The sequence below is a fragment of the Urocitellus parryii genome, chromosome 6 (assembly GCF_045843805.1).
Source record: "Urocitellus parryii isolate mUroPar1 chromosome 6, mUroPar1.hap1, whole genome shotgun sequence".
Lineage (NCBI taxonomy): Eukaryota > Metazoa > Chordata > Mammalia > Rodentia > Sciuridae > Urocitellus > Urocitellus parryii.
In genome coordinates this window covers 62,574,928-62,600,270 of record NC_135536.1, presented here as the reverse complement: position 1 = coordinate 62,600,270, position 25,343 = coordinate 62,574,928, and the positions used below count along the sequence as shown (strand labels likewise).

The window sequence follows — 25,343 nt, the reverse complement described above, 5'->3', positions numbered from 1 at the left end:
TTTTCAATTCAGAATCATGGGCTGATTCTCTTCAGGCCCCTACGACAAAGGGATTTTGCTTGGCCACCTCTGTGGTTCCCACAGTCTGACATCCTTCTGGGGGTCTCTGTGCCTTCTTTTACTCCCATTTACTGCCTCCCCCTATAATACACCGGGGCAGGTTTGCGGGCTACTGTGTACCCCAGGCACAATTCCCCATTTAGGTTTCAGTTTCATAAGATTGGGAAGGAGCTCCCAGTCTGAGGATTTTGTAGTCCAGTTTTTTAGAGTGTGTATGGGTGGAAATGCCAAGGACCCTGGGGAGAAAGGAGCTGTGTTTGGGCTTTTGGGCCTGGCTGGGGGCTGGGAGGCAGTGCCCTGGTGCCCCCAGGGATACAATGGGCACACTCACTGTGCATGTGGCCCTTGGGACCCACTGAGCCCAGAGGTCAGATTATATCCCCTGGAACAAAGCTTTGGGCTTGGCACTTGACTCATGCATTTAGTTGTGACTTTGTGCATGCCTTGGTGGAGGGGGCTCTCCAATCAGCCAGCTCTCTGCAGCCTCCTTGACCACAGTGCCAGGTTCTAGCAGTGCAGCACCAGCCCAGAGGCACGGCCTGGGGTGCTGACTTGGATTGTGCAGGCCTCAAACAGAGAGAATCACCTTGACCCTGAGAGCCAAGGGGATCCTGCATGAGTCAGTATGGCCACCCAATCCCAGGACAGAGTCCCCCAGGGGTGATTATTAGCCAAGGAGGAGAAAGCAGCCAACCAGTCACCATTCAAATGCTGCTCTTGGTGAAGCGTCATCTCTAGGAAATATCCCCTGATGGAATCTGAGGGAGGGTCAACTCCAAGTTTCCTGCTGCATTTCCCACCCAAGCCTGTGGAGATTGCTAGTGGAGCACTGGCCTGTGAAGAGACGGCTTGCCAGGTGTTTCTGACACAACCAAGAGCAACTATGGCGATAGCCACTCCACCTCTGTCCTTTACCACATGACAAGCACTGCTCTGCCTCCCCTGATCCTCCAGGTTGGACATTGTCACTCCATTGTGTAGACAGGGCTCAGAGAGCTAAGTAAGATGCCCAGTTCCCAACTGGCTGGACTGGGATCCAAGCCCTGGTTGATATGGATTTCTTTTCTTTCCACCTTTAAGGCCCCTGAGAAAGTAGTGCTGTCCCAACCCAAGATACTGATCTTGGTGAACAGCCATGGCTGTGGGTGAGGACTATGCCATGAAACAAGCAGGGGCTGGACGTGTGGTTCCAGGGTCAAGGCACTGGGTGTAGCTGCCTTGCAGAGATGATAGAGGCAAGTGCCTCATTTTGACAGCAGTTGTCATGCTGGTAGGGACCCTCCATTTTGTCTTGCCCTGGTTTCTATGAGTAGGTCTGTGCTGAAACAACTTGTCCTGGAGAAAATTGCAGGGTGTGGTGCCCACACGAGAGCAGAAACCTGTCTGCAGCTTTTCTGCCTTAGTGATGACTTCTGGGTCTTGCCCAGTCTGTCAGATTGCTCTTTTCGCTGTCTCCTTCTCTGCTGCCCAACTTAATTTGTATGCGATTACTGTCTAGCTGTGATTTCAATATGTCCTTGATCCCAAGAGACACATTTTTTCACACTTTAATCTATTTGCAGTTGGCACACATCTTGTCATTGAGATCTACAGTTAATGTGCTGCGGCTCTTTAAATTGATATTGCATTTTTAGAATTGATGGAGACCAAGACTTGAGGAAATATGAGAATTTGTGCCTTTATTCAGCCCATCAATCACCTACAATAAATGTCAGGTGCTATGCTAGATGCTCGGAAGGGGGAAATAACTAGTTTGCAGTCCTTGAAGTTATGGTCTAGAGTGGGAAGAAGACTATCAATAGCAAGAGCTCGCTGTGATAAGGGCCCTGAATTTGGGGAAGAATCAGAGGAAGGAGGGGAGGGAGGGGAAGCAGGAAGACAGGGACTGCTTTGAGGTGGAGGTGTGTCATGGAGGGGGATTAGGAGAGGGCCACCAAAGAATTAGAAGAGGACTGGGGCTGGGCTGGGGAATGGTGTCCCAGACAAATTGAATAGTTGGAGCAAACAAAGGTTCAGAATCTGGAGAAACTAGAGTGTGTTTGGGAGCATCAAAGGCTTCATTGTGGTAGAGTGGAGGGTGTGTGGGATGCTCCTGCTGGGGTAGATAGGCTCCGATATGGAGGACCTTGAGCGCTATGCAAATTTCTTTACTCTATCCTGAGTTCAGGGTTGAATCATTTCTGAGGGTTACTTTGTTTTTGGCAGGGCTGGGCGTGGAGCCCAGGGCCTCATATGTGCTAGGCTAGTGCTTTGCCACTGAACTACACCTCCAGTCCTCACTGAGGGGTCTTAAGTAAGGGAATCTGCTCTGATATGTGTTTAGGAACTTCACAGAGAAAACAGAAGGGAAGAGGACAGTGGGGTGGAGTGGGAGGAGGTGGGTGAGGTGACAGCTATGGGCTGGGGGCCTTGGGGAGAGAAGAGTTTCCTAAAGGGTGTCCTAAAGGGTGTGAACAGCTCATTTTCATTTTCTATCCCAGACAAAGGAACCCGACCCTGGAGATTTGGGGAAGGTCACCCAGAGGTGCATCTGGACATCTAGAAGTAGAACCTATAGGCACCAAGGACTTTTCTCATGCTTTGACCCTGTGATGCGTGTGTGCCCTGGCTCAGGAGAGCCACGTGATAGTAGGCAGGCTGATCCATATACAGGTGCTTAGAGAAACTAGAACAAGAAAAGTAGCTTGGGTTGGGGATGTGGCTCAGTAGTAGAGTGCTTGCTTAGCATGTGAGGTCCTGCATTGATCCTCAGTACCGCATATAAATAAATAAAATAAAGGTTCATCAACAACTAAATCTCTCTCTCTCTCTCTCTCTCTCTCTCTCTCTCTATATATATATATATATATATATATATATATATATATATATATATTAGTATATATATAGTAGCTTACCATTTGTCTCTACTTGTTAAAGAAGCATCAAGTCAATCCACAATGGTGAAATTCCAGCTCATATTTGCCTAATTAGTTTACTGATCAGAATTCTTAATAATTGGATGGGAGTGCTTGGGAAAAGAATGTACAGGGATTGGTGAGACCCAAAACAGGAAAATCACAGTGGACATATCTCAGAACGATACCAGCTGTCAAGTGTTTGGAGTCAATAAGAATGAAGCAGATCAATGGCCATGGTTGTGCATGGATGCTGTTGGCTAGGTGACCCACATGTGATGTACCCTGGAGACAGATGTGGAGTGAGAGGTGGCAGGAGCTGTTCTGCTGGATGGGCAGTGCATGGAAAGGGGTGGGTGCCTCTTGATGTTGTATTCTGGGACTTAAGGTTCTCCTCCCTCCCCTTCCTCTGAACAGGTGCAGTGCCATACCTACACAGGGTACTGTTGGTGTGTCACCCCGGATGGGAAGCCCATCAGTGGCTCTTCTGTGCAGAATAAAACTCCTGTATGTTCAGGTATCGTAGGGAGGAGCGGGAAGAATGAAAAGAGTTGGAAAAAAAAACCCCTTGATTGGTCTCCTGCGTCTCATTGGGGATTGTTAAAAGGTTGGTGGTGACTACAAGCCCTGTTTCAGGTCAGGAAAGATCCCCCTCTAACAGCTTCCTCAGTAATTAGCTGGATAATGAGGGCCAGGGTATATATGTTTATTTATTCTGAGTTTAGATTTCTGTTTTGTTTTTGTTTTTTTTCTTGGTGTTTTTTTCCTAAGCATTGGTGGAAACCCTTAGAGCTGAGGTGGCATATATGCTTTTACCTTTTGTGCTGACTGACTGATTGCTAGTGGTCCTTGCAGTGCATTATTAACATGCATTTTGAGACCGCGTGAGTTCAGCATCAAAGGCTGCAGTGATCAATTAGTGATGCCCATCACAGGTGTGGGAGAGGAGAGTGATGGCCTCTGTGCCATAGATTTGCCACACTTGAGCAAAGTAACTTACCATAAGGGAAAGCTTTCATGTCAGTGGCCTTTAAATCTGACTGATCATCAGCAGCACCTGGGGAATTAAGAAAGAAGCCAGATGTCAATGCTTCTTGTATATTCTGATCCAATAGGACTGGAGTGAGACCCGAAGTCCTTATTTTTATGAATGTTCTCAGGTGGTTCTGCTGAGTAGTTAAGTTAGGCAACTGGTGCTTGATTGGGAATTCTTGGGTTAGTCCATAGGAAAAATGAAATCCTTTCTATTTCGACGTTATTTTGCTACTGGGTCAGATTCATTGGGATTGTGGATTCTGGATGTATGTAAACCCCACACCTTCTGCCTCCTCTTAGTGATGAGGACTCACGAGCTCCTCCCTTGAATTCCCTGTGTGGCTGATCTCTCATCAAAAGGGTCTCTCACCATTTCCCCATATCTGTGTACCTAGAGTTTTATTTATTCACTTATTTTAAATTTTAAATGTCAACAAAATATAAAACACTTGCTAAAAACCTATTTGAAATTCCAAAGGCTACCAGTCCTAGTAACTTCTTACAAAATTTACTCATTTTTTCTTTCTACTAGCCCTTCCATATAAAAGAGAAAAGTTAAGTGGATAGGACAGTAAGAATGTATATTAGAAAACCCAAATTTGCAGGCCAAAAGGGAAGTTTACTTTATTTGTGGTTTACATGGAAACTGGAAACCTTAATTGGGGCTGGGGTGGAGGGGGGGCAGGAATTAGCTCTCCTTGCACATGACCTGGAGAGTTTCATGTAAGGCAAACAAATGTACTAGAAAGTAGCCGTGGAGGATAATATAATGGAATTCTCACAAAACTAGGATATGGAGAAGGAAGGGATACGACAAAAATTAGGAAAATATGGATCCTCTTTCCTTTTGTTGGTGGGGTCTCTGCAGAGGTCGTCTCGTGGATATGTGGTCATACCCTGCTTGTGTGGGGGTGGGCTTCCCGGAGAAGGCAGGTGCCACAGGGTCAGGTCTGGAGGATGGGTGCATGTGGTGCTCCAGTATATGCAGGGGAAACGCACATGCTACCCCCACCCTGAGGAACAGGCTGTGTCTAGAAAATTGTTTCCATGCCTCAGACTATTTTGGCCCATTCAGTACAATTGGGCCGACAATTTTCTACTTAATGCAGATGGAAAATCGCTGATTTCCTGCCCTAACCAGCAAGGGATGTCAATCATTGCATTTGCAGTAAGAGGGGTTTTTCTTTTCAGTTGGCCCTGCCGACTGGATATGGCTCAGAACAGGGAGCTGGTGAGAAGTGGGGGACATGTGGATGTGGAGGGGTAGGTTTTGAAATGTTCGACAGGGGAATTATATGCAAGTGGACTTTTTAAAGAACCTGGTCAAGACCACTGCCAGGGAACCTGGAAATTATAGTTTGTCTCAAAACAGTGCTAGGTTATCAGTGACATTGATGTTAAACAAACCCTGCTCGACATGTATGTACATACTCACTTTGTATATAATATCCCCCGGTGTGTATACAATACGTATATACATGGCCATATGCTCATAATGTCAGGCTTTACCAACCCTTTGAAAGAAACCAACCGCCGCACGCTCTGAATGGCTGTTTTTGTTTCTCCTCTCCCCCAAGGTTCAGTCACCGACAAGCCCTTGAGCCAGGGTAACTCTGGAAGGAGAGGTGAGTGGAGTTTGATGCTTTATCTAAATGTTTGCTTCTAAAGCCAGTCCGAGCAGAAGTTCTTAGACAAGATAGAAGGAGCCTGGAGTGAAAGCTAAAAGTGTCCCCCAGAAAGCCTTCTCCATTCTCATTCTGTTTCCTCCCTGTTCTGGTGGTAAGTAAGGCTCGTGTGGTGGTGGTGATTCATCTCCCAGAATTTCTGAGGGGGACAAGCAAGTGTAGCATGCAGAGCTGCAGGGATCTGGATGTGAGCCCTGAGCTCCTGGGCTCCCTGGGAGTTCAGCTGGTCAACCTCCAATGTAGCCAGCATTCAACCAAAGTGGACAGTGAAGATAGAGTGCTCCTGTCTGCCCTCAGCTCTCTTCAGCTCTCTTTTGAATAACTCACTTGAGTAACCCCGCCCCCGCCGCAATTCTCCTTACCCCTGGGTTCCAGTGCATCCCGCTTCTCTTCATTAACACTGGGCTGGCTCCATGGTTGTGTGGCCTGTGCACTTGTTTTCCTGAAATTCTGAGTAGTTCTGTCTTGAATCTGAGGGGACAGTGAGCAGAGATATACCTGTAATATGAGTATCTGATGCCAGATGTTGTCACCCCAGAAGCTTGTAGCTTTTGTGATGTGTGCTTTGATGACTTCTTTTCTTTCTTTTCCTTTTTCTTTTTCTTTTTTTTTGGAACCAGGGATTGAACCCAGGGGAGCTTTGTCACTGAGCCACATCCCCAGACCTTTCTATTTTTTATTTTGAGACAGGGTCTCAGTAAGTTGCCGAGGGCCTCACTGAATTCACCGGGCTGGCTTTGAACTTGCGCTCCTCCTGTCTCAGCCTCCTGAGGTACTTGGATTACAGGCATGTGCCATTGGGGCTGGCTGTGCTATGTGGCTCCCACAGCAAGCTTAAGGCTTTAATTTTTGTTTACCTGGAACAACACTAAACAGCAAATGAGAGGTCACCATGATTTCTCAAGAGGAGAGACTATGGAAAACAGGGAAAAGCTTTATATTTTAGTGACTTTAATGTCAGTTTTTCCTGGTTTTGTTTTTGTTGTTGTTATTTGTTTTAATTTTTACAAAGGGTCCTACATATTCATTTCTTCCTGGGTCCCTGAAGTAAGATACCTGGCATTTGTCTGAATGCTATTTAGTGGATTAGTCTGCATGAGGATTAGGTATATGTTGGCCATGATTTTCAGTGTGGGAGATAGTTCGAGGCCTATATTTTATTGCCACTGGCTTCTAGGATGGCATTCACAGAGAGCGGGTAGCAGCCTGGAAAGCAGATCTCCATTTCGTTTCATGTATAAGCACTGCAGAGCTCCTACCTCTGCTGAATTTGAGGCTTCCACCTGCACCTAGGCCTTGAGAGCCCTTGTAGAGTTGGAACTGCTGAGTCAGCACGAAGTGCACAGGCTTATCCTACACACATGGCCCTGGGGATGGAAGAAGAGGCAGAGCACCCACTCTGAATGCAGGAGACAACAGTCCAAAGAACCTGCTGCCCGAAACACAGGCACTCCAAGCCATGGAAGTAGAATACAGTGGCCCAGTAGAACACGGTGACCTACTAGGAAACGTACACCCACGGCCCAGATTCGCTGCTCCTCTTCCTGCTGGACAGGAATGAGTGAGTGGGTGAAAAGAAGGGAGCAAGTGTCTTTCCAGGTTCCTCTCAGACAAGGGGAGATAGATGAGTGCTGGTGGTTCCCTCCCAGGTAAGGGAAGGTGGGAAGAAGGGCAGGAAGTCTCTTTTTCCAAATCTGCAAAGATCTGAAATCACTAGTGCTGTCAATGACCTGTGTCTACAGGGGGTGGAAATGGGAGCTGCCTTCTGTTTTGCTTTTCGCCACTGAAATCTTCAGGAACATCACCTGTGTCTCTGGGCGTGAGGTCCTAGTAGTAGGGGAAATGGGTAACTATGCAAAACTGACCTCTTGGATTTTCCCTTCCAAAGGGAGTGAGTGAAGTGTATGATGCTGAAAGAAGCCCAAGTACCAGGAAAGATCATCTGGGCCATCTGGTTCTTAAACCAGACAGAGAAGTGCTTTCCAGATTGATGTGGCTTTGCGCCCTGTGGGTAACAGTGAGACAGAACCATGGTCATCCTGGACCTCACTTAGCCAGCTGGAAGAGGGCAGGTGGGTTGAGGAGTACATTTACAGCAATTTACAGTGAGCATGGGCCAAAGGAGGCCAGACGAGCCTGATTCTCCAGGGAAGTGGAGGAAACAGGGTAGAATCTGCAGCCTCCTCTTGGAGAGAACAAGTGGTGTTGGCTTCCAGCTCTTTGCTCCCCTGTCCTGGATGGGGTCCTTCCACCTAGGTGGTTCTGCAGAGGCTTCTTCCTTGGAGCAAAAGTCAGGATAAGGCCCTGGTAGGAGATGCTAGGGCTCACTCTCTCCTGGAAACTTGATTTTTGCCCAGTGATCTCTCTTTCCATCTATTTGGAGAATCTAATTAGGCACCAAGTCTTCTTTCCTTTGTCTTCCATGGGCCGTGCTATGAAGAGCAGGTTTGGGCCACCTGTAGGAAGGGCCACCTGAAGCCACACCTGTCCAGGAAGCCTAAGTTTGAATGGGGACAGGGTATGAGAGGGCATTCGTAATATCCTGTATTGACCTGCCAAGGTTCCTCTTTCAGAGGCCACTTAAGAATGGAATGTGCTCTGTAGGGCAGCAGGTGGGAAGACACAAAGGCCCCTTGTCTGAGCTTGTGCCCACACGTGGCTTCCCCAAGGAGGCATCTCTCTAGAGCTGGAGCTCGCCGTCCTGAGGCTGCAATTTAAATGATGCTGGCCTGGGGACCCTTGAGCAGGAGGGGGGATATGGTCAGAAAGGAGGTGAGGCATGAGGTCTGCAGGTGTGAGGGGTGAGGGGCTGCAGGGTGAGGACGGGACCCAGGCCTCTCTCTCCCTCCCCTCTTGGCCTTTTGAATCTGCCCCACTGACGGGCTGGGAGGGATCGGTTCTCTCGGCCTGGAAGGAATGAAAAGATGTATTGTGTGACCACGCAGCGTCTGGTTGCCAGCCAGGAATTAGTCCTGTGAAGGAGAGGAGGAGAAAGGCAAGGAGCCGGGAGAGGAGGCCCAGAGAGATAGCAGGAGGAAAGGAGGAGGGCAGCCTTCGGTAGCAGGTCACGGAGTTTGGCCTCAGGCTGGGAGGCCTGGGTGGCTGTGGTCCACAGGTGTGGGGCCCCAGGGAAGAAGTGGGGGGAGAAGGGGGGCCCTGTTATCTTCCGCAGCCAGATGCACGTGCTTCAGGAGGGGAGGAGGGTCACAACTTCAGACTATTTACTTAATCCCTTGGAATGTCCCTTCCTCGCTCTGTTCTTTGGGCCCCTGTGTTTAACGGACTCCTTTACAGGCACATGTGTGGTAATTAACACGTGCAGTGTAGGTCCTGGGCCATGTGTTTGAGTTTCAAATATCCATTGATCTGGGGCAATCTCATCCTGGCCGCCCCCCTCCCCTTCTTCTCTAGTCCTAGCCCTTGGAGGGGGGCGCGGGTACACACGTGCACGCACATGTGTTTCACGATGTGACAGAGAAGTATCTGAAGAGAGGGAGAAGACCCCACACAGCCCCTTTAGTTCTGGAAATCTGCTGTTAAAACAGATGAGAGAGAGAGAGAGAGAGAGAAAGCTGGATTTGGGGTTTTCACTGAAGTAGCTGAAGGAGAGCGGCTGGAAGCAGACAGTTCTGAGGTCATCGGCTTGCCCGGCTTGGCTCTACCTGGCTGTGCCAAGGCCCGTGGATTTTCCTCAAGTGTGTCTTTTTTGGGGTCTTGATGCCAACGACTGGGGGGTGACCTTCCAGGATAACACCGGGACCTGGGCCTGGTCTTCACATCTCGTGAGGGGCCAGGAGAGCAGTCCTCGGCCTCCAAGGGAGGGTTTGATGGGTGGTGAAGAATGACAGATGGGACCACATGGCCGTGCACTTGTCAGATGCTTGCTGGCAGTTCTCAGGGAGCCGTTTCCTCTGAGTGCCCAGAAATACAGAGGGCCTGGGGCTGACGCTGTGATAAATTGCAAGTGAAAGTTTAGGGTCATCCGGCGTTTTCTGTCATTTGTTTATTTTCCTCTAAGAGGTCCGGGAGTCTGTTGTTTAAGTGAGAGAAAAATAAAAATAAAATAAAATAAAAACATTAACAAACTCGGCTCAGATTTTGCTGCCTGGGCTTCTGTATTTGTCAAGACAGTCTCAGAGAAGGGCAGAACTTCCAAAATCCAACCCGTCTTTAATGTGCAGAGACTTTATTTTTATGCCCCCTACCCCCCCCACACACACACACACACGTGCACACACACTGGTTGCTCCATAGTATGTGTTTCAAGTAAGGAGTGAGTCACATTTTTACCCCAAGGTCTCTGCCTGTCTCTGTTTTTAGAGTCTGGTCTACAGATTGGTGCCAACTTGGAGACCTTGTCCCTCAAGTGATGGATCAGGTAGCACTGAGGGGTGCCCTTAGGGCAGGGGTGATGGATGGCAGGCATCTCTTCACCCTCATGAAGAGGTTGTACTTCAGTGCCCCAGGCCTGGCTGATCTGTGCCAGGCTGGCTGTCGAGGGATGTTCCACACAAGGAATATCACTGTCCACGTGACTTAACCTCTTCCCAGCTATCTCTTTTTCTCTCTTTCCCTAGCACAGGGGGAGGCTGGATCAGAAGCCGATGAGCTGCCAGCCTGGGCTGGATTCTAGTGGAGATGGGCATCTGCTGGGCTCTGCTCACTTTACCTTTGGGAGAAGCATTCGCTCTGACGTTGTGCCTAAGCAGCCCCAAGCCCACAGGCGGCAGCTCTTGGGCTCTTTGTGCATATGTTGCTTGTTCTTTCTCATGCTCTGAACCTCAACCAAGCCTGGCATATCTGTGTTTCAGCTTTGCCCTTGCAGTGTCAAAAGGGGCTTGTGTGCATGTGTGACGGCTCCCTTCTTCCCACGGTTAATTGCTCCTCCAGCTTGGCTCCCTCCCCAGTCCCTGCTCCTCACCTTGGCCCTTAGACCAGGGCTCCGAAGCAAAGTTTATGTTGTGAAGAGTATGAGGCTAAGAGTTTGAATCCCTGCCATCTCCCCATCTCCAAGGATTGAAGAGGAAATGGGATTTAGAGATGTGGCAATGCCTCCTCCTCAGAGACTGACTTGAGTCCCTGTTGGTATTAGTAACCACTGGTATTTTATACTTGGTTCTTTTATTCTATAAATATTTATTCAGAACTTACTAGGTGCCATGCTTCTTGTAATCGCTGAGGATCCAGCAATGAGTAAAACTGATAAGAGCTCTGGCCTTACCTCGAGACATTCACATCTTGACGGGACTTTGCTATTAATTATGGAGGTTCTCTTCAGGTGGATGTGAAGCCTCCCCAGGGAGGAGCAACAGTCTTCTGGATGCTCGAAAGTTGTCGCTTCTTCAGGGGAGGGAAGCCAGGTGGCCCCTCCAAACAGCCCCCGCTGGTAGTCCATGTTGCCAGAACCTCTAAAAAAAGACCCTTAGAGGGCCACCTGGGGTGACTGTGACAGGCTGCCAATCTGGTTGGTGCTTTCATAGGGCCTCCTAAGTCCAGGTGTAAGGGCTCAAAACCTGTCAGGCCAACGAGACTGTGCTTGTTGGCTTCCTGTTCCTTACCTGAGTTCAGTTCCAGCTGTGGCACAGCAACTGAGAGGAAGCCAGGGAAGTGGGCACAAGGGTAGACAGGCCTTTGAGTCACTTTTGACCCCATATGCACAGCTCTGAGGGCCATGTAGCTCCTGTGGTGGTGGTGGTTGAGAAATTGCCACTTTCAGGTCCTGTTGTACCAATCCTGTGTCTGCAGAAAGGAAGATGTGAGATTCAGGGTTGCTGGTTCTCAAATTTCTGTGGAAAGGCAATGGAACTAGAGTAACTAAAATCATTTTTTAAATAGAAAAATCAAATGAAAGAAATGATTGTATCTGATTTTAAGACTTATAAAGCTGCGGCAATGAAGACAGTGTGGTAATAGTGGAGGGTCTGACACACAAGTCAATGGGGAACAGAGAACCCAGAGACAGACCCGTACCAGGACGGCCAAGGGGTTTACTTCACAAGATGCAAAAGAATTCAGTGGAGCAAAGATGGTCTTTCCAATCACTGATTCTGTAGCACTTGGGCATCAATAGGCCAAACCAACTTTCAACCTGAACCTCACACCTTATATGAAAATTAATTAAAAATGGATCACAAACCTAAATATAAAACTTGTAAAGTGATTCCACCTTTTAAAAGAAAATATGGAAGAAAATCTTTACCACCCAATATTTGGTCCGTATGTATAAATGTAATAAATAAATAATATAGTCTACAAAAATTCTGTTAAGAGAATGAAAAAACTACAGATGGGGAGAAAATATTTACAAACCACATATCTGACATAGGACTTTTATCTAGAATACATAAAGAATATTCTAATCACAATGGTAAAAACTGTTCAGTTAAAAAAAATGAGCAAACTTGTGAATATACATCTTACCCAAGCAGATATACAGAGGGCAAATAAGCAACACAAAAAGAGGCTCAACATCATTAATCACAGGAAATGCAAATGAAGACCATAGTAAAAGATCACTATTTGAAGAATAATATATATTTTCCCAATCCCAAATGCTGGTGAGACTGTAGACAGACTGGATGTCTCATATGTTGCTGATAAGGCTGTAAATGGTACAGGCACTCTGGAAAATACTTCGGAAGTTTCTTTAAAAAACTAATTGTACATTTAACCATAATCCAGCTATTGCCTCCTGAACAATGTTTTTTTTAGAGATATAAAGACTTAACATCCACACAAATAAAACTGTACACAAATGAGTAGCAGCCTCATCTGTGGTAGTTCAAATAGAAACAACCCAAATGTATTTCAGTAGGTGAAACAAACTACTACATCCATGCTTCCATGTTATGGACAAATACTCAGTAATAAAAAGGCACAAGCTACATATATATCTCTCAACTTGGAGGACTCCCAAGGGCATTATACAGAGTGAAAAAAAAATCCAATTTCAAAAGGTCACAGACTGCATGATTCCATTCATACAACATTCTAGAAATGACACCATCAGAGAGGTGGAGAACTGAAGAGTAGTTGCCAGGTGTGGGGGTAGCGTGTGGAGGATCTTTGTGGTGATGGGATAGTTCTGTATTGGCTCTGGAAGTGGTGACACAAATCTACACCCAAATAAAATGACAGAATTGCACATGCACACACACACACACACACACACACGCGCGCGCGCGCGCGCGCGCACTTGCGCCATGTACATGAAGCTGGTGGAATCTGAATAAGGTCTATGAATTAGCCAATGTTGTTTCCTGATTTTGATTTTATGTTACAATTGTGTTATCTCTATAATTGTGGTCATCCCCCAGTATCCATGGGAGATTGGTTCCAGAACATCCCCATACAGTGGATACCAAATTCCATAGATGTTGAAGTCCCTTATATAAAATGGCATAGTATTTATATACATTTATGAACATTTCCAAATATTTTAAATCATAGATTACTTATAATATCTAACATAATATAAATGCTCTTAAGTAGTTGTTGTACTGTATTTTTTTTATTTGTACGATTGTATGATTGTATTTTTCATTGTGATTTTTTTCTGTATATTTTTGATATGCAGTTGGTTAGATTTGAGGATGCACAACCCTTGAATTCAGAAGACCATAGGTATAGATTACCTATGTAAATGATGTTAACTATAAAGATGTTACTATTGGTGGAAAGGGGGTACACGGGACCTCTTAGTATTATTTTTAGAACTTCCTTTTGAATCTGTAATCATCTCAGAATAACAAGTTAAAAAAGTTAGCACAATCTTGTATGTGAATCAGCCCTCAACTGACTCTTGTGTGGTTGGTGTCTCCTGTTCCTCCTCCTTATTTGGTCGCCTTCTTCACTAGCCTCATGATTTTGCTCTTATTTGGGGAAATGGAGGGCTTGAGAACATAGGGAACTGGTCACAAAAAGCCAGCTCATTTTCAGTCCTGGGGAGGGAGTAGACAGGTGAGTGAGCTGAAAGAAAAGCATGGACCTCTTGCTTTGGCCAGGCCTGGAAATGCCCCGAGAAATTCTGCTTTGGGGCGTCAGAAAAGGGACAGCGCACAGTCCATTTCTGAGCCTTGTTAGGAGATGTGCATCTCAGGAAATGCTGAGGTCCAATATTCCTCCTCCTCCTTGTATGATTTGGGCTAGGTTCTTACAGGAGTTACCAACAGACCTAGTTGTCTCCCTACAATGCCCAGAATAAGTCAGCACTGGGCCCCTGAGTCACCTGTCGAGGAGGATGGTGGCTCTGGCATTAATGTGGTTCCCCCAAAAGCAAGAACCTTCTTGCTCTTCTACCAGGCTGAAGTTTATCTCCATGTCTATTTAAAAGATGGACAGTGGCAGCCTAAAAGAATATGAGGGAGGTTGTCACCAGTGATGGACATAGTTTGGGAAGAGCTCAAGACCCAAAGGACACTTGGGATTATTGAGGGACCTTCCATATCTCAGGATGGGGGTGGTAGTTTCTTTTTTTCCCTCATTCCCCAGAGCTCTTCAGTCTCGGAGACCCCAAGAGATGCCATTAATACAGATTCCTCCTCTGGCCCCTTTGACACACTTTCTTTTGAAGGACCTGGAAGAGAAAGCTCTTTGTATGTGGTCAGAATAAACTCATTGTACACCCAAACAATTAACTCCTCAATGGACTTGCCAGCCCCTTGAAAGGGCCAGCCCTGCTTCCCTGGACCTCTTGGGCTCTATTCAGTCCCCTAAGCACACCAATGTTTTGGGGGTTTTGTTTTATTTTGTTTGTTATTCTGAAAAGTCTTTCCTTGAGAATAGTCAGAGGGATCTACATTGTCCTCAGCCCAGCATTTATCTCCCCTCGCCAGCGAATGTCAATCAGGAATCAAAAAGCCAAACAGAGGAGGCTTTGAACTGTGTCATGGGGGTCGAAGTGACTTCCAGCTGTCTGTGCGTGGGCCAGGCCTTCTTGCAGGGCAAGGAATTGTGCTGTCACACAAACTCACTGTCTGTATAGACTCCCAGAGCCCATGGAGGGGCCAGGACTTTCTGGGGCTGCACCTGCAAGGACAAGGCATGGTTGGGGGTGGGGGAACCTTGGAAGGCCAAAAGCCGCCGTGCCTGTGGTGGCTGTGCGTCTGGCGGTTTCCAAAGCTGTTGCTCAAGGTCCCTTACTTGCCTTGAGACTCAATTCACTTTTTATCTGCCTGGTGACTTCTTCCTTCTTGGCTGGTGCTGCAAAATGACAATCTTCAAATTGACTTTTTTTTCAGTGTTATATCTTGCCTTGGTTGTGGAAGAATATTAGGGTATTAAGGAGAAAGAAAGTCCTATTACTTCAGGTCCAAAAGATTACTGAGAATAAGCATCAGGCACGACATCATCAGAGACATATATGTAAACTGAGATTAGATATTTTTTTCCTTAAAAATATATGGAAGAGCCTCCCTCTTAATTAAGGATTGCTCAAATGATCTAGTTGCTGATGCCTGATCATTTATCTGCGATGACTTTAATACTCTCTTCCTTTTGTTTTAATAGCTTTATTGAAGTACTTATATATCAACAAATTCACTCCTTGTAAATGTACAGTCCAATGAATTTAGTAAATTTATAGAGTTGTGCAACCACCACCAGAGAACATTTCCATCACCTCAGAAAGAAACCTTGAGCTTATTTACAGTTATACCCCATTTCCATTCCCCATCCCTCACACACCATGGATCTGTTTTCTGACTCTATGGGTTAAGTTTTATTAGACATTTCACATAAATGTAATTGTATAATGTATAGTATTTCCATCTGCTTCTTATAATGTTTTTCATCTATACCCTCACATGTTATTAGTGTATATTCCTCTTCACTGCTCAATAACATTCCAGTATATGGATATACCACAATTTATTCACCAGTTGACAGAGAGATGGATTGTTTCAAATTTGAGGCTATTATGAATAATGCTGCTATGAATATTTGTGTACATGCCTTCAGGAGGACATTTTGTTTTTTTATTTCTGTTCAGTAGATTCCTAGGGGAGGAATTTGGGAGTGTTGAATGCTAAGTTTATGTTTAGCTTTTAAAAGAAACTACCAAATTCTTTTCCAAAGTGGCTGCCCAATTGTGCATTCCTACAAGCCGTGAACAAAGGTTCCATTTCTCCTTGTCAAGATTTGGTATTTTCTTTTCTATTTTAGCCAATCTAGTGGGTATTTAGTGGTATCTCACTGTGGTTTTAATTGCACCTTCCTAATGACTAATGATGTTGAGCATCTTTTCATGTGTTTGTTAGCCATCTATATGTCTCTGGCAAAATGTCTATTAAAACAACTTTGCTCATTTAAAAAATAAAGACATGAGTTGTAAGGTTTATTTAATTAGAAAACTTTGATCAGATTTTAACTTTGTAAATCCGTTTTTTAAAAGTAAGCCGTTAAATAAGGTGGTCAGCATTCATGGAATTATATACCCCCTTAGTAGGCCTTTAACTTATTCTCTACCTGCAGAGTTTTCTGAGGCTTGGTCATCAGGAGTCCTTCATTTTTAGAAGAGATATTTCTGCACAGGGGAGTAAGGGAGGGCCTCAGGTTAGTCAACATACTGGATGTGACGTGGGGACTACAGTTTGATCCTGCTTGGGATCAGGAGACCGGGGGCAGATGTACAAACCTTACACTCTCCCCAGGATCTGGTGTGGGGCCTGGTGCTGCTCCAAGGCTTGCCCGGAAACAGAACTGCTGTGGACCTTGGACCCAGGCCCGGGACCCCCTGCTTGGTAGAAGAGGTGCGCTTGTTTGCTAGTCAGAAGCCAGGTGCCCAGGTGCCCGGAGATGATGGCCGCAGGGTCCTGTTGGCTTTGGCCTAGCTTCCTGGCTTTGGGGCATGCCGGATCCCACAGGTGGCTCCCGGCAGCCGTGCTCCTTGTCTTTTCGCACTTCATAAAGATTTCCATGCAGGTCCTCCCTTGTGGCGGAGCAGCTGTATCTCTTCACCTTCGGTGACCTTATTCTGTAGGGAAATTCACTCCCTGCATGTCTGCATGTGGCTTCACGCTCTGTGGGTTACTGCGCCTGCGTCTGGGCAGTCCGTGGGAGCCCTCTACCTGCAGGAGTGCGGCTCCTCTTGGGAAACCCTCCTTGCTCCCCTTGGGTACAGATCCCCTTTGCTGATGTCTGAGCCCAATGCAGTCCCCAACTCTCATCTGGGTGGCAAGAGAAAGAGGCAGGATGTTTTCAGTTATCTTCCTCCAGAGAGACACAATTCTTATAATGTGGGATGGTTTTAATGTCTATGTTACATATTAAAATATTGCATAAACCATCCTGCACTTGGATCCTCAGTCCCTTTTGGAAAGTTTGATCTCTTACTTTCCTTTTGATAGCCTGTGAGACTCCTGAAGTGAAGCGACTCTCTGAGGACGGGCTGAGCATACTGTGCCCAGCTATTTACACTGTGGACTCTGCATCCGGCAAAAGCAACCAAATGAGCATTGCAGCTGCAAAAAGGCTCCTTTCAGTGGCTCATTGAATTCAATGGCAAGAGGTGTTAATAGAGTCAGGGGAAGTGATGCTATTAAAGAAAATGACATTGTGTGGCTCTGTTCTATGTTTATTCTTCCTCAATGACTTCCAGATCAAGCTCTCACAGTTTGGCATCAAAAAAATGCCTGTTTGGGATCTAGTTGGAGGGAGATACAATGTGCGGTGCCGCAACTCCTCCCTTCCTGCTGCATCTCATTCCTAGGGTTGATTGTCAGTTCAAGATATCTTTGGCCTAGGGAGAGTTGGGTCTTGGTGTCAGCACCTGGGAATAATAGTGGAGTCAGGTGTCACACAACTGTCAAGTTGTTGGCTTGGCCTTCAGCAAGGGTGTGGGTCTCCATAACTCTCAAATCTTAAGATTCCAAGGGTGAGGGTGTTGACACAAGAAAGAGATCAGGACTCTGAATTCTTGCTCCCTCCCCTGATAAGATGCAGGGAAGTCAGCCAGAGGTATAGGGAACTCCAAATGGTGGAGGGTTGCTATTATTGATGATCTGATTGGCGTCTCCTAGACTATCTGAGAACTTGCATTCTCCATAAACAGTTAATGTTCAGAGAATATCACATTCCATTCTAAAAGATCTCTGGGGGCGTCTTGGGAGGAGAAGAACGGTGTAATCATCAAACCATTGGAGATGATAGTATTCAACTTTCCTCCTCCCATTGAGGGAGAAAACAGAGAAATCTCTAAACTATGTATCTCAAGATGGGTGAAGATGCCTGTTCTCATCCTTCATCCAGGGAATGAAAAAAATTATTCTTTTTGCATATAAAGCACAAACACACATACACAGAGTGTGTAAACAGATAGATAGTGTGAGTTATTAAAATTTCAAGGAGGTGATTAGGGGAATAAAAGGTCTAAAAGTGCTTCTGAAATGAGCAATAATGAAAAAGAAGTTGAACAACACTTTTTTCAGCTAAAGGTTTTGAGGCCCTGAGGAGTCCTGGAGGGTAAATAAACAAAGTCTGCACTAAGTCCCAACCTGCAGAAGTTCTTGCTCTGCGCAAAGAGCTGCCCACACTAGGGACGATAAGCATTAGGACTTTGCTACTGGGAGCTCCCTCCCTGCTCCCATTCTTGATAATAGAAATTTCAAAGCAAGACCAGGGTGATGTCTGCAGCTTCACAGGTTAGGCTGTATCTCATTTTGTTTGCCCCCACCTCCTACGGGGAATTGCAGCGCATGCTGTCTCAGAGCTAAAAATGTGCCAGGGAGTCCCGATTCTCCTCAATTTAGCATTGCAGGGGAAAGAGTGATCCTTCCTGCCTTCTCATCATTTGGGCTTTCCAGTGGGGAAGAACGATGATGTCATCCGGGTATCTTCAGGTTGATAGAAAGGATCCTCCTAAGCCACGAGTCCATTTGTGTGTCCCCTGAGATGGTGAGCACACACCCGGGTTGGTTTTACAGTTGTGTGTGTGTATGTGTGTGTGTGTGTGTGTGTGTGTGTGTGTGTGTGTGTCTCTCTCTCTGTTCTCTTTTCTTCCTCGATCTTTTCTTCTTTCTTTTCTTTTTCTTTGGTCTCTTCGCTGGGCCTTGGTCGGGCCATGTACAAACCCCAACCATTCAACAGTGCTGGAGAGTAGATAGTATTTACCTCAATAATGGTAGTTTCTTTTCACTTCTTTTTAACCCTGAATTCAGATGACGGGTCTAAGCCAACACCCACGATGGAGACCCAGCCCATGTTCGATGGAGATGGTAAGCCCTTGTATTACTTCCACCCCTTGTCCTCCTACATATTTCAGATTTGGGGAAAGTCTTAACCTTAGATGTTTGTTTAAGCTGCATTATCATTATTTTTCTTTTTTAATTTTAATTTTTCCCAATGTAAGCAAATCCTCCAAGGAACTGGTAACACTCTCTCCTTCTGGAAAGGCCCTCTGTTTTCCCCAGGCTTCCTGCCTGGCTCCCGATGTCCAACAAAAACACAGTCTGAGTTGCCAAGAGCAGGGAATCATCGCTGAGAAAGTCATCCAGTGTCCCTTCAGTGCTTACTAGCCCCGTGCCTAGCTTGGTGTGAGGCCCCTGGGGGATGAGCAGGGTGCATGCCAATGTTACCCTTTGCTCTTAAGATAGCTGCAATCGCTTGAGAGCTTTATGTGCTGAATTCTGTAGTCTCAATTTTTAATGTAATAGACATTTATGGAAGAAAGAGGTCGCAGTGGTCTGGGAAAAGCTTCTATGAAGAGATGAGACTTGAGCTCAATCTTGCAAGCATAGGAGAGGAATCAGGCCAGAGGACTGGCATGAACAAGGAGGGAGTGCGGTGGGGAAAGAGTGAAGGACGTATCAGGAAACAGATGGGTGCGTGGGGCTGGCTTGGCTGTGTTATGTAGGGCCTTGAGATTTGAATCTAGGGCATTTGGGACAGGGGGAATTCTAGGTCAAGGGAAATAGTGGCTGGTGACAAAATAGATGATGGAAGTCCTTGGAGGTCTGGGGACTGGATAGAAGGGGCCCAGGGGGCAGAAGTCTGGCCTCCGTTCCAGAAGCTATGCAGGGCCTCTCTTCTTCAGGTGCTTTACTGAGTACTCTGGATTCTCAGGGGCAGGAACAGGAAGTATGACAGCGTGAATTCTCTAAATGTTCTGACCACCAGATTTGGCTTTCAGAGCATTATGTAGCAAACTTTTAGCAGCTCTCAGCTAAGGGTGTCCAAGCTTGGATCATGAAACTGGACAGTAGGACAAAGAATTTAAAACGGATGTTGCTAGCACAGGCTCAGCTCTGAGGAGGATTGAAAGTGGTGAATTCTTTGCAACTGGTTCAGTGGTGGAATGTAGGTTGGTTCATGCCTAAAAATTCAAATGTCTCTGTGATTCACAAAGATCCTAGGTCATTTGCCAGTCTGGGTCCTGGAGGACTGAGTGGGAATGGAGAGCACTCTCACTGAAGAGCGTATCCCTCCACAGAATGATCAGAATATCCTGGGTTTCCACCTGCTCTGTCCACTGGGTGACTCGAGTTCTGAGAGTTCCGAAGAACCCTGGGGCACTCTGGATGGAGGAGGCACTCAGCCTCTGCTTAGGGAGACCCTGGGAAAGGGGGTGGGAACACACGTGAGCCCTTTTCCTTTCTTCCCTCTTAGAGCAAAGTCTCAGCAAGCTGAATCTGCTGTGGCTAAGCTGTTTGCTCTGAAATGGTCTCTGTGGTTGGTTTGGCGTTCGTTTGTTGACTTATCCCCTTTCAATCTTCTCCCAGAGAAGCAGCTGAGAGGGACTTGGCTTGGCCCATGTTCTTCACCTCCTGGGATAATATTTTCATTCCTGGATGGAGTGGCTCGGTGCCTCTGGACTCTGACCACTCTACCTCCCAGCACAGGATGTCCTGGGTAGCTCTTATAAGCTGCTGGGGAGAGGAGCTTCGTCCGTAAGGAAGGGAGAGGGTTTGGGACTAGGGGGATATGTCATGAGGGAACTAGCTGAAGTTTCCAATGCCTTAGGCTTTTTAAAAAAAGCTTTTTTACTTCTTTACCCAGACCTTCCCTGACTCACACACAGTCTTTTATAATTTTTATTTTTCAGAAATCACAGCTCCTACCCTATGGATTAAGCACTTGGTAATCAAAGACTCCAAACTGAACAACACCAATATAAGAAATTCAGGTAAATCATCTTCCTTGGATTATATACACACCCTGTCCGTCCTTGTTTGCTCCATGCCCACCGACTGTGTGGGTTTAGTTAAGTCATTTAATTTGTCTGGTCTTCAGTTTCTACATCCGTGGAATAAGAAGGTTGAATGAGTTCATTCCCTACAACTTTGATTTTCTTCAATTGTCAACTCAGGGATCATATTTCATGAATAGTTGATCCTTTATTAAAAATGGTTTTGACTGTATATCTTAATATTTTAGTTGACTTTCTGTATGCCATGGAGAAGAATTTGAAAGAAGACTGCCTAGGCATAAACAAGTTGGACTTCAAGCCTGGAGGAACTTGGTCTATGTGTTTTTAAGACTCTAAAAGCTGTGTGGTAGTCAGCTCTTTCCTGGTCTGATCTTTTTGGGGGATCTTATGAGTGGTCAGATTCTGGTGCTGACTGAACCCTTTGTAGAGAGGTGATGATTTTCAAAAGGTGATAAGATCTGTAGGATTTATTTATAGAGTTTATTTATCTGAAATAAAGACCAAAGACAACACAGTTCATTTGCCATTCATTTCATCAATATGAAACAAGTCTCTCTCTCTCAGCTTTAGCCTTCATTGTGATCACGAAATACTATTACTTTGCATAATTTGTGTAAGTTGTTGAATTTAGCCATGTCTTCTTTTCTTATAGATGGTAAGGGCTGTGTACAAAAGATACATGCCTTTGAACCAGCAGGCAGAGTTTTTCATGACCACTGGCTGATGAGTGGGCGGCCACTGGACTCCTTAGAGTTTATCTGTGTGCCAGCTCTGTCCTCCAGGGGGCGGTGTGGGGGCTGCATCACAGGAGGTTGGAGATCAAGAGGTGAATCCTTGAAGCATTGATTGATTTTCCCTTTGACTTGCAATGGTTGGTACCTCTCCATGTGTCTGGTTCACTGTTTGATAAGAATTGAAAGTATCAGATGGATGGAGACTGTGTACCAAACTAGTACCCTTGTACCATACTAGTGCAGTGGTTTAGAATCAGCAAACCTGGGTTTACATTCTGTCTCCAACACTTAGTGAGGGATCCTAACTCAAATAATCCCTCTGGGTTTAAGTTCTAATCTGTAGAACGGAATCATGATCTGTCCCTCAAAAGACTGACTAAATATTTACTAACCTAGTTTCTATAAGGTATTTGATGTCTGGATGCATGATAAATAGTAAGTGCATGAAAAATTATAAGTATATGTGTTATCGTAATTCTTGGTAGGACTAATGGGAATATTAATCATAGTGCTTATCGTGAGAATTCTTTAATCAGGAAATAAGTGATCACTGTTAACCCTAAGCAAATCATTTATCAGATAGTCTGCTTCTAAGTATCTTCTTCTTTCTCCTTACTGTTAGAAAAATGGACATGTCAAAGGTAAGTAGGTTTGGCGCCTGTAGTACCTAATGCTGAAGGGAACATTTGCAAATGGTCTTCCTAGTTCCTGAGACACTGGGAGGTCAGCAGGCCTCCCAGTGAGGGGATTCATTCTCATTCTGTGACCAAGTGGTAGATAGGAGGCTGAGCTTTCAGAATCACACAGCACCTTTTTCCTGAAACACTCACATTTAGCAATTGCTTCCATGAATTCTTTTCTATCTATCAGTGGTTAATTTCTCTGTGGAGGTCATTCTTTTTGTGGGCAAAAAAGACTTTATTGCCTGCTTATTTTGTCTATTATAGAATCCAGCTCAATGCATTTCATTGCTTTGGGAAGATGGAAGGAAAGAGATCATTATCAGTAAATTAGACTAGCACTGTCGGAATAGCTAATATACCTTTTTTGTGAGCAGTATTCTCTGCATAGGGTAAAAAGATGATGTCAAGTTCTACTTTCCATCCTCCTTTGCCTACGTACTTCCTATCGGATATGTTCAGGGTCATGTTGAGAAATGGTTTTCAGGCAGGTACAACTACCTCCTTTTCATTGGCGTGACCCAGCCACTTTTATTTTTCCTGGTTGGTCCCAGTTATGTGTGTAAGATGAGTGTATAGGACAGTTGTGGGGGGCCTAACAGTTCTCTGGGAGAGACTGAGACCAAAGATAATGATCAGGTATTGATATCTTAGTGATCTAATAAACTGAGACATTCTCCATCATGATCAACTGGCCATACTATCTGAAGGTCTGCTGTATTTTTGATGTAATTATGTGTAAAAGACATGGTTCCATAAAGGCCTAGAGCAGGGGTTGGCAAGTGGGTACCCGATTATTTTGCAAGTGAAGTTTTATTGGAACACAGCCACTTTGACTTGTGTATTATCTATGGCTGTTTTCATCTACACAAGAAGACCTAAGTAGCTGAGACTGAGCCTGTGTGGTTTGCAAAGCCTAAAATCTTTACTCTGTGACTTTTTACAGAGAAAGTTTGTTGACCCTCCAGCATCCATGATTGGCTGAATGGAAGCCTCAGGATGGCAGGGTGTGTATGGAGTTATTTCACTCAGGTTTCTTAGCCCCTTTGTAGATCAAGCAGAAGCAGGGGCTGTGGTTTCTGAGATGCTTCCTCATGTACCCAGATAAGCCTGTGTCAGCACAGAAACTGCTGAGGCAGCTCACAAGGCTCTTCGTCATCACAGATGAGCCATTTCCAAGCTTTACCATCCTGTTCTGGTGCAGGATGCTCTCACAAATGTGTTGCCAAGAAAGCCTCGTGAGGTTTGGTTTTAGCAGGTGACAGGTAGGGAATCTTACACATTTAGTAGAGAGAGACCATGAAATAACCACAGCCTGGGCTTTGGAATCATACATTCCTGCAGAGCTGGCTTCCAGTGCTGGCTTCCCACTGGGAGACTTGGTGAGACTTGGTGAGACTTGGTGAGCTTGGGAGCTCCCTGAGTGTTGGCTTCCTTATATGTAACAGAAAGTTAGTGCCTTGCAGTTTTGTTTTTCAAAGATTCAGCAACAGACATATAATGACTGGCACATAGTAGAAGCCATTAGTGATTTTTAAAAAAGATCCAGAATGATGGCTACTCTGACGGAATATTTCTAGGTGTTGTGCTAGCCTCTTCTCATGTTGTCACCATTCACTTAATAAATCAGACATACTTTGATGATAACTCGTGTCTGGGCAGCTGGCTCTGGTGAGGACTGGAAACTCAGGGTCAAACACCTGAGACCATTTTCCATTAGACTTTAGTGGAAGATTCTGGGTGCAGGTGAGCATCAGCCTCAAGCCTGGGGAGGTTGTAGCAGGACTTGGTGCAGCCCCTCTGGGTGAGGACTCTTCTAAGCCATCCCTCAGAGGCAAAAGGGCCATCCCAGTTTCTTTTACAGTCCAAACATCCTTTTTCACACTTAGACCCTGTGACGCCAGGTTTGTTTTCTGGCCTGGGGACTGCTGATTTTGGAAAAGTTCCATGGGGCAGCTAAGTTGGGCAATAACACCACACACATGCCTGCAGTTGGGTCCAGTCTCTGGCTCACCTCCTGGAAGTTTTGGTCCTTGTTTTTAAGGCTTTGTCATGTTTTGCTATTGTCAGTGCTGCCTCTGAGTCCTGGGAAGCTCCAGCAGCAAGACATTTGCTCTTTTTGGTCTTCTCTTCCATTCTTATACCCTCAATACCTCTCCTCCATTACATCACAAATTCGTCTTACATTCAGGAAGATGTCCCAGGCCAGCTAACACCCTAGACCTCTGGAGCAACATCTCACAGATGAGTACCAGCCAGAGCCTTGGTGCTGCTGTTATAAGGAAATGTGAACAACTGCTGAAGTTTTTTCTTTTCCTTTTTTTTTTTTTTGTGTGTGTGTATGTGCATTTGTATCAGGAATTAACTACCAAGGGATTTCTTAAAATACCTCTATAGGTGAAAATATTTTTAAGACCTCTTTAAAGAAGAGGGTGAAGAGATGAAATAAAAGACAAGTTAGGCTTCATCTAATTCTTCATCTCATATTTCAAGGTTTCTGATTTAACTATATGCAGACACTGGAAGTCTTTTTGTATCTGTATGGTTTATGTCTTTTTGTTTCCATGTGACAAAATTTTGTGCTTCCTTCTCCAGGATGGTACAGACTCTCAGGAGATAGAGTCTGTGTACCATAATGACATTCCCAAGCCCCACAGCTTGTTGCCCTCTGGTGGAGTCTCCATCTCCTTCTTTCCTTCCTCCCTGGCTTTTCTAACTGTCTCTTTGATGATCTAATGATGGCCCTATGAACCTGGCCATGTAAGTTAAATCCATCAGGACCATGCCTCTCCTCTGTCACCTCCTTGACCAACAGAGCTTCCTGCTGTACATCAGTGAATGAAGCAACTCAAGGTATCTCTACTCCCAGAGATAGAGCCACTAAGAGCAACATCTGGTGGAAGTGTATTTCTTATTAATTTTGCCATGAAAATGCACTCCCATCCCCTTCTATAAAAGTGTCTCTTTACCCAAGATGCTATACAGGTATACTGTACCCATCATCCCTGCCCTTAGCTAAGATTAAGAACGTCGCTCTTGGCCACAATTTGGATTGCTCTTCCCTCTCCCAGGAATTTGGATTGCTCTTCCCTCTCCCTGGAAGTTCCTGC

General features: G+C 45.5%; 1 protein-coding gene across 3 annotated transcripts in view; it reads left to right on the top strand.

Moving 5' to 3' along the window:
* Positions 1-25,343, top strand: part of Smoc1 (SPARC related modular calcium binding 1) — a 156,406-nt gene that overhangs the window by 98,814 nt on the left and 32,249 nt on the right. The window contains exons 4-7 of one of the 3 annotated variants that reach the window (XM_026391087.2): positions 3,375-3,474; positions 5,570-5,617; positions 18,832-18,888; positions 20,715-20,795. In XM_026391087.2, the coding sequence (XP_026246872.1) occupies positions 3,375-3,474; positions 5,570-5,617; positions 18,832-18,888; positions 20,715-20,795 (286 nt within the window). Of the gene's footprint in view, positions 1-3,374; positions 3,565-5,569; positions 5,618-18,798; positions 18,889-20,714; positions 20,796-25,343 lie in introns of all 3 variants that reach the window. The other 2 variants (XM_026391085.2, XM_026391084.2) reach the window with 2 other exon arrangements.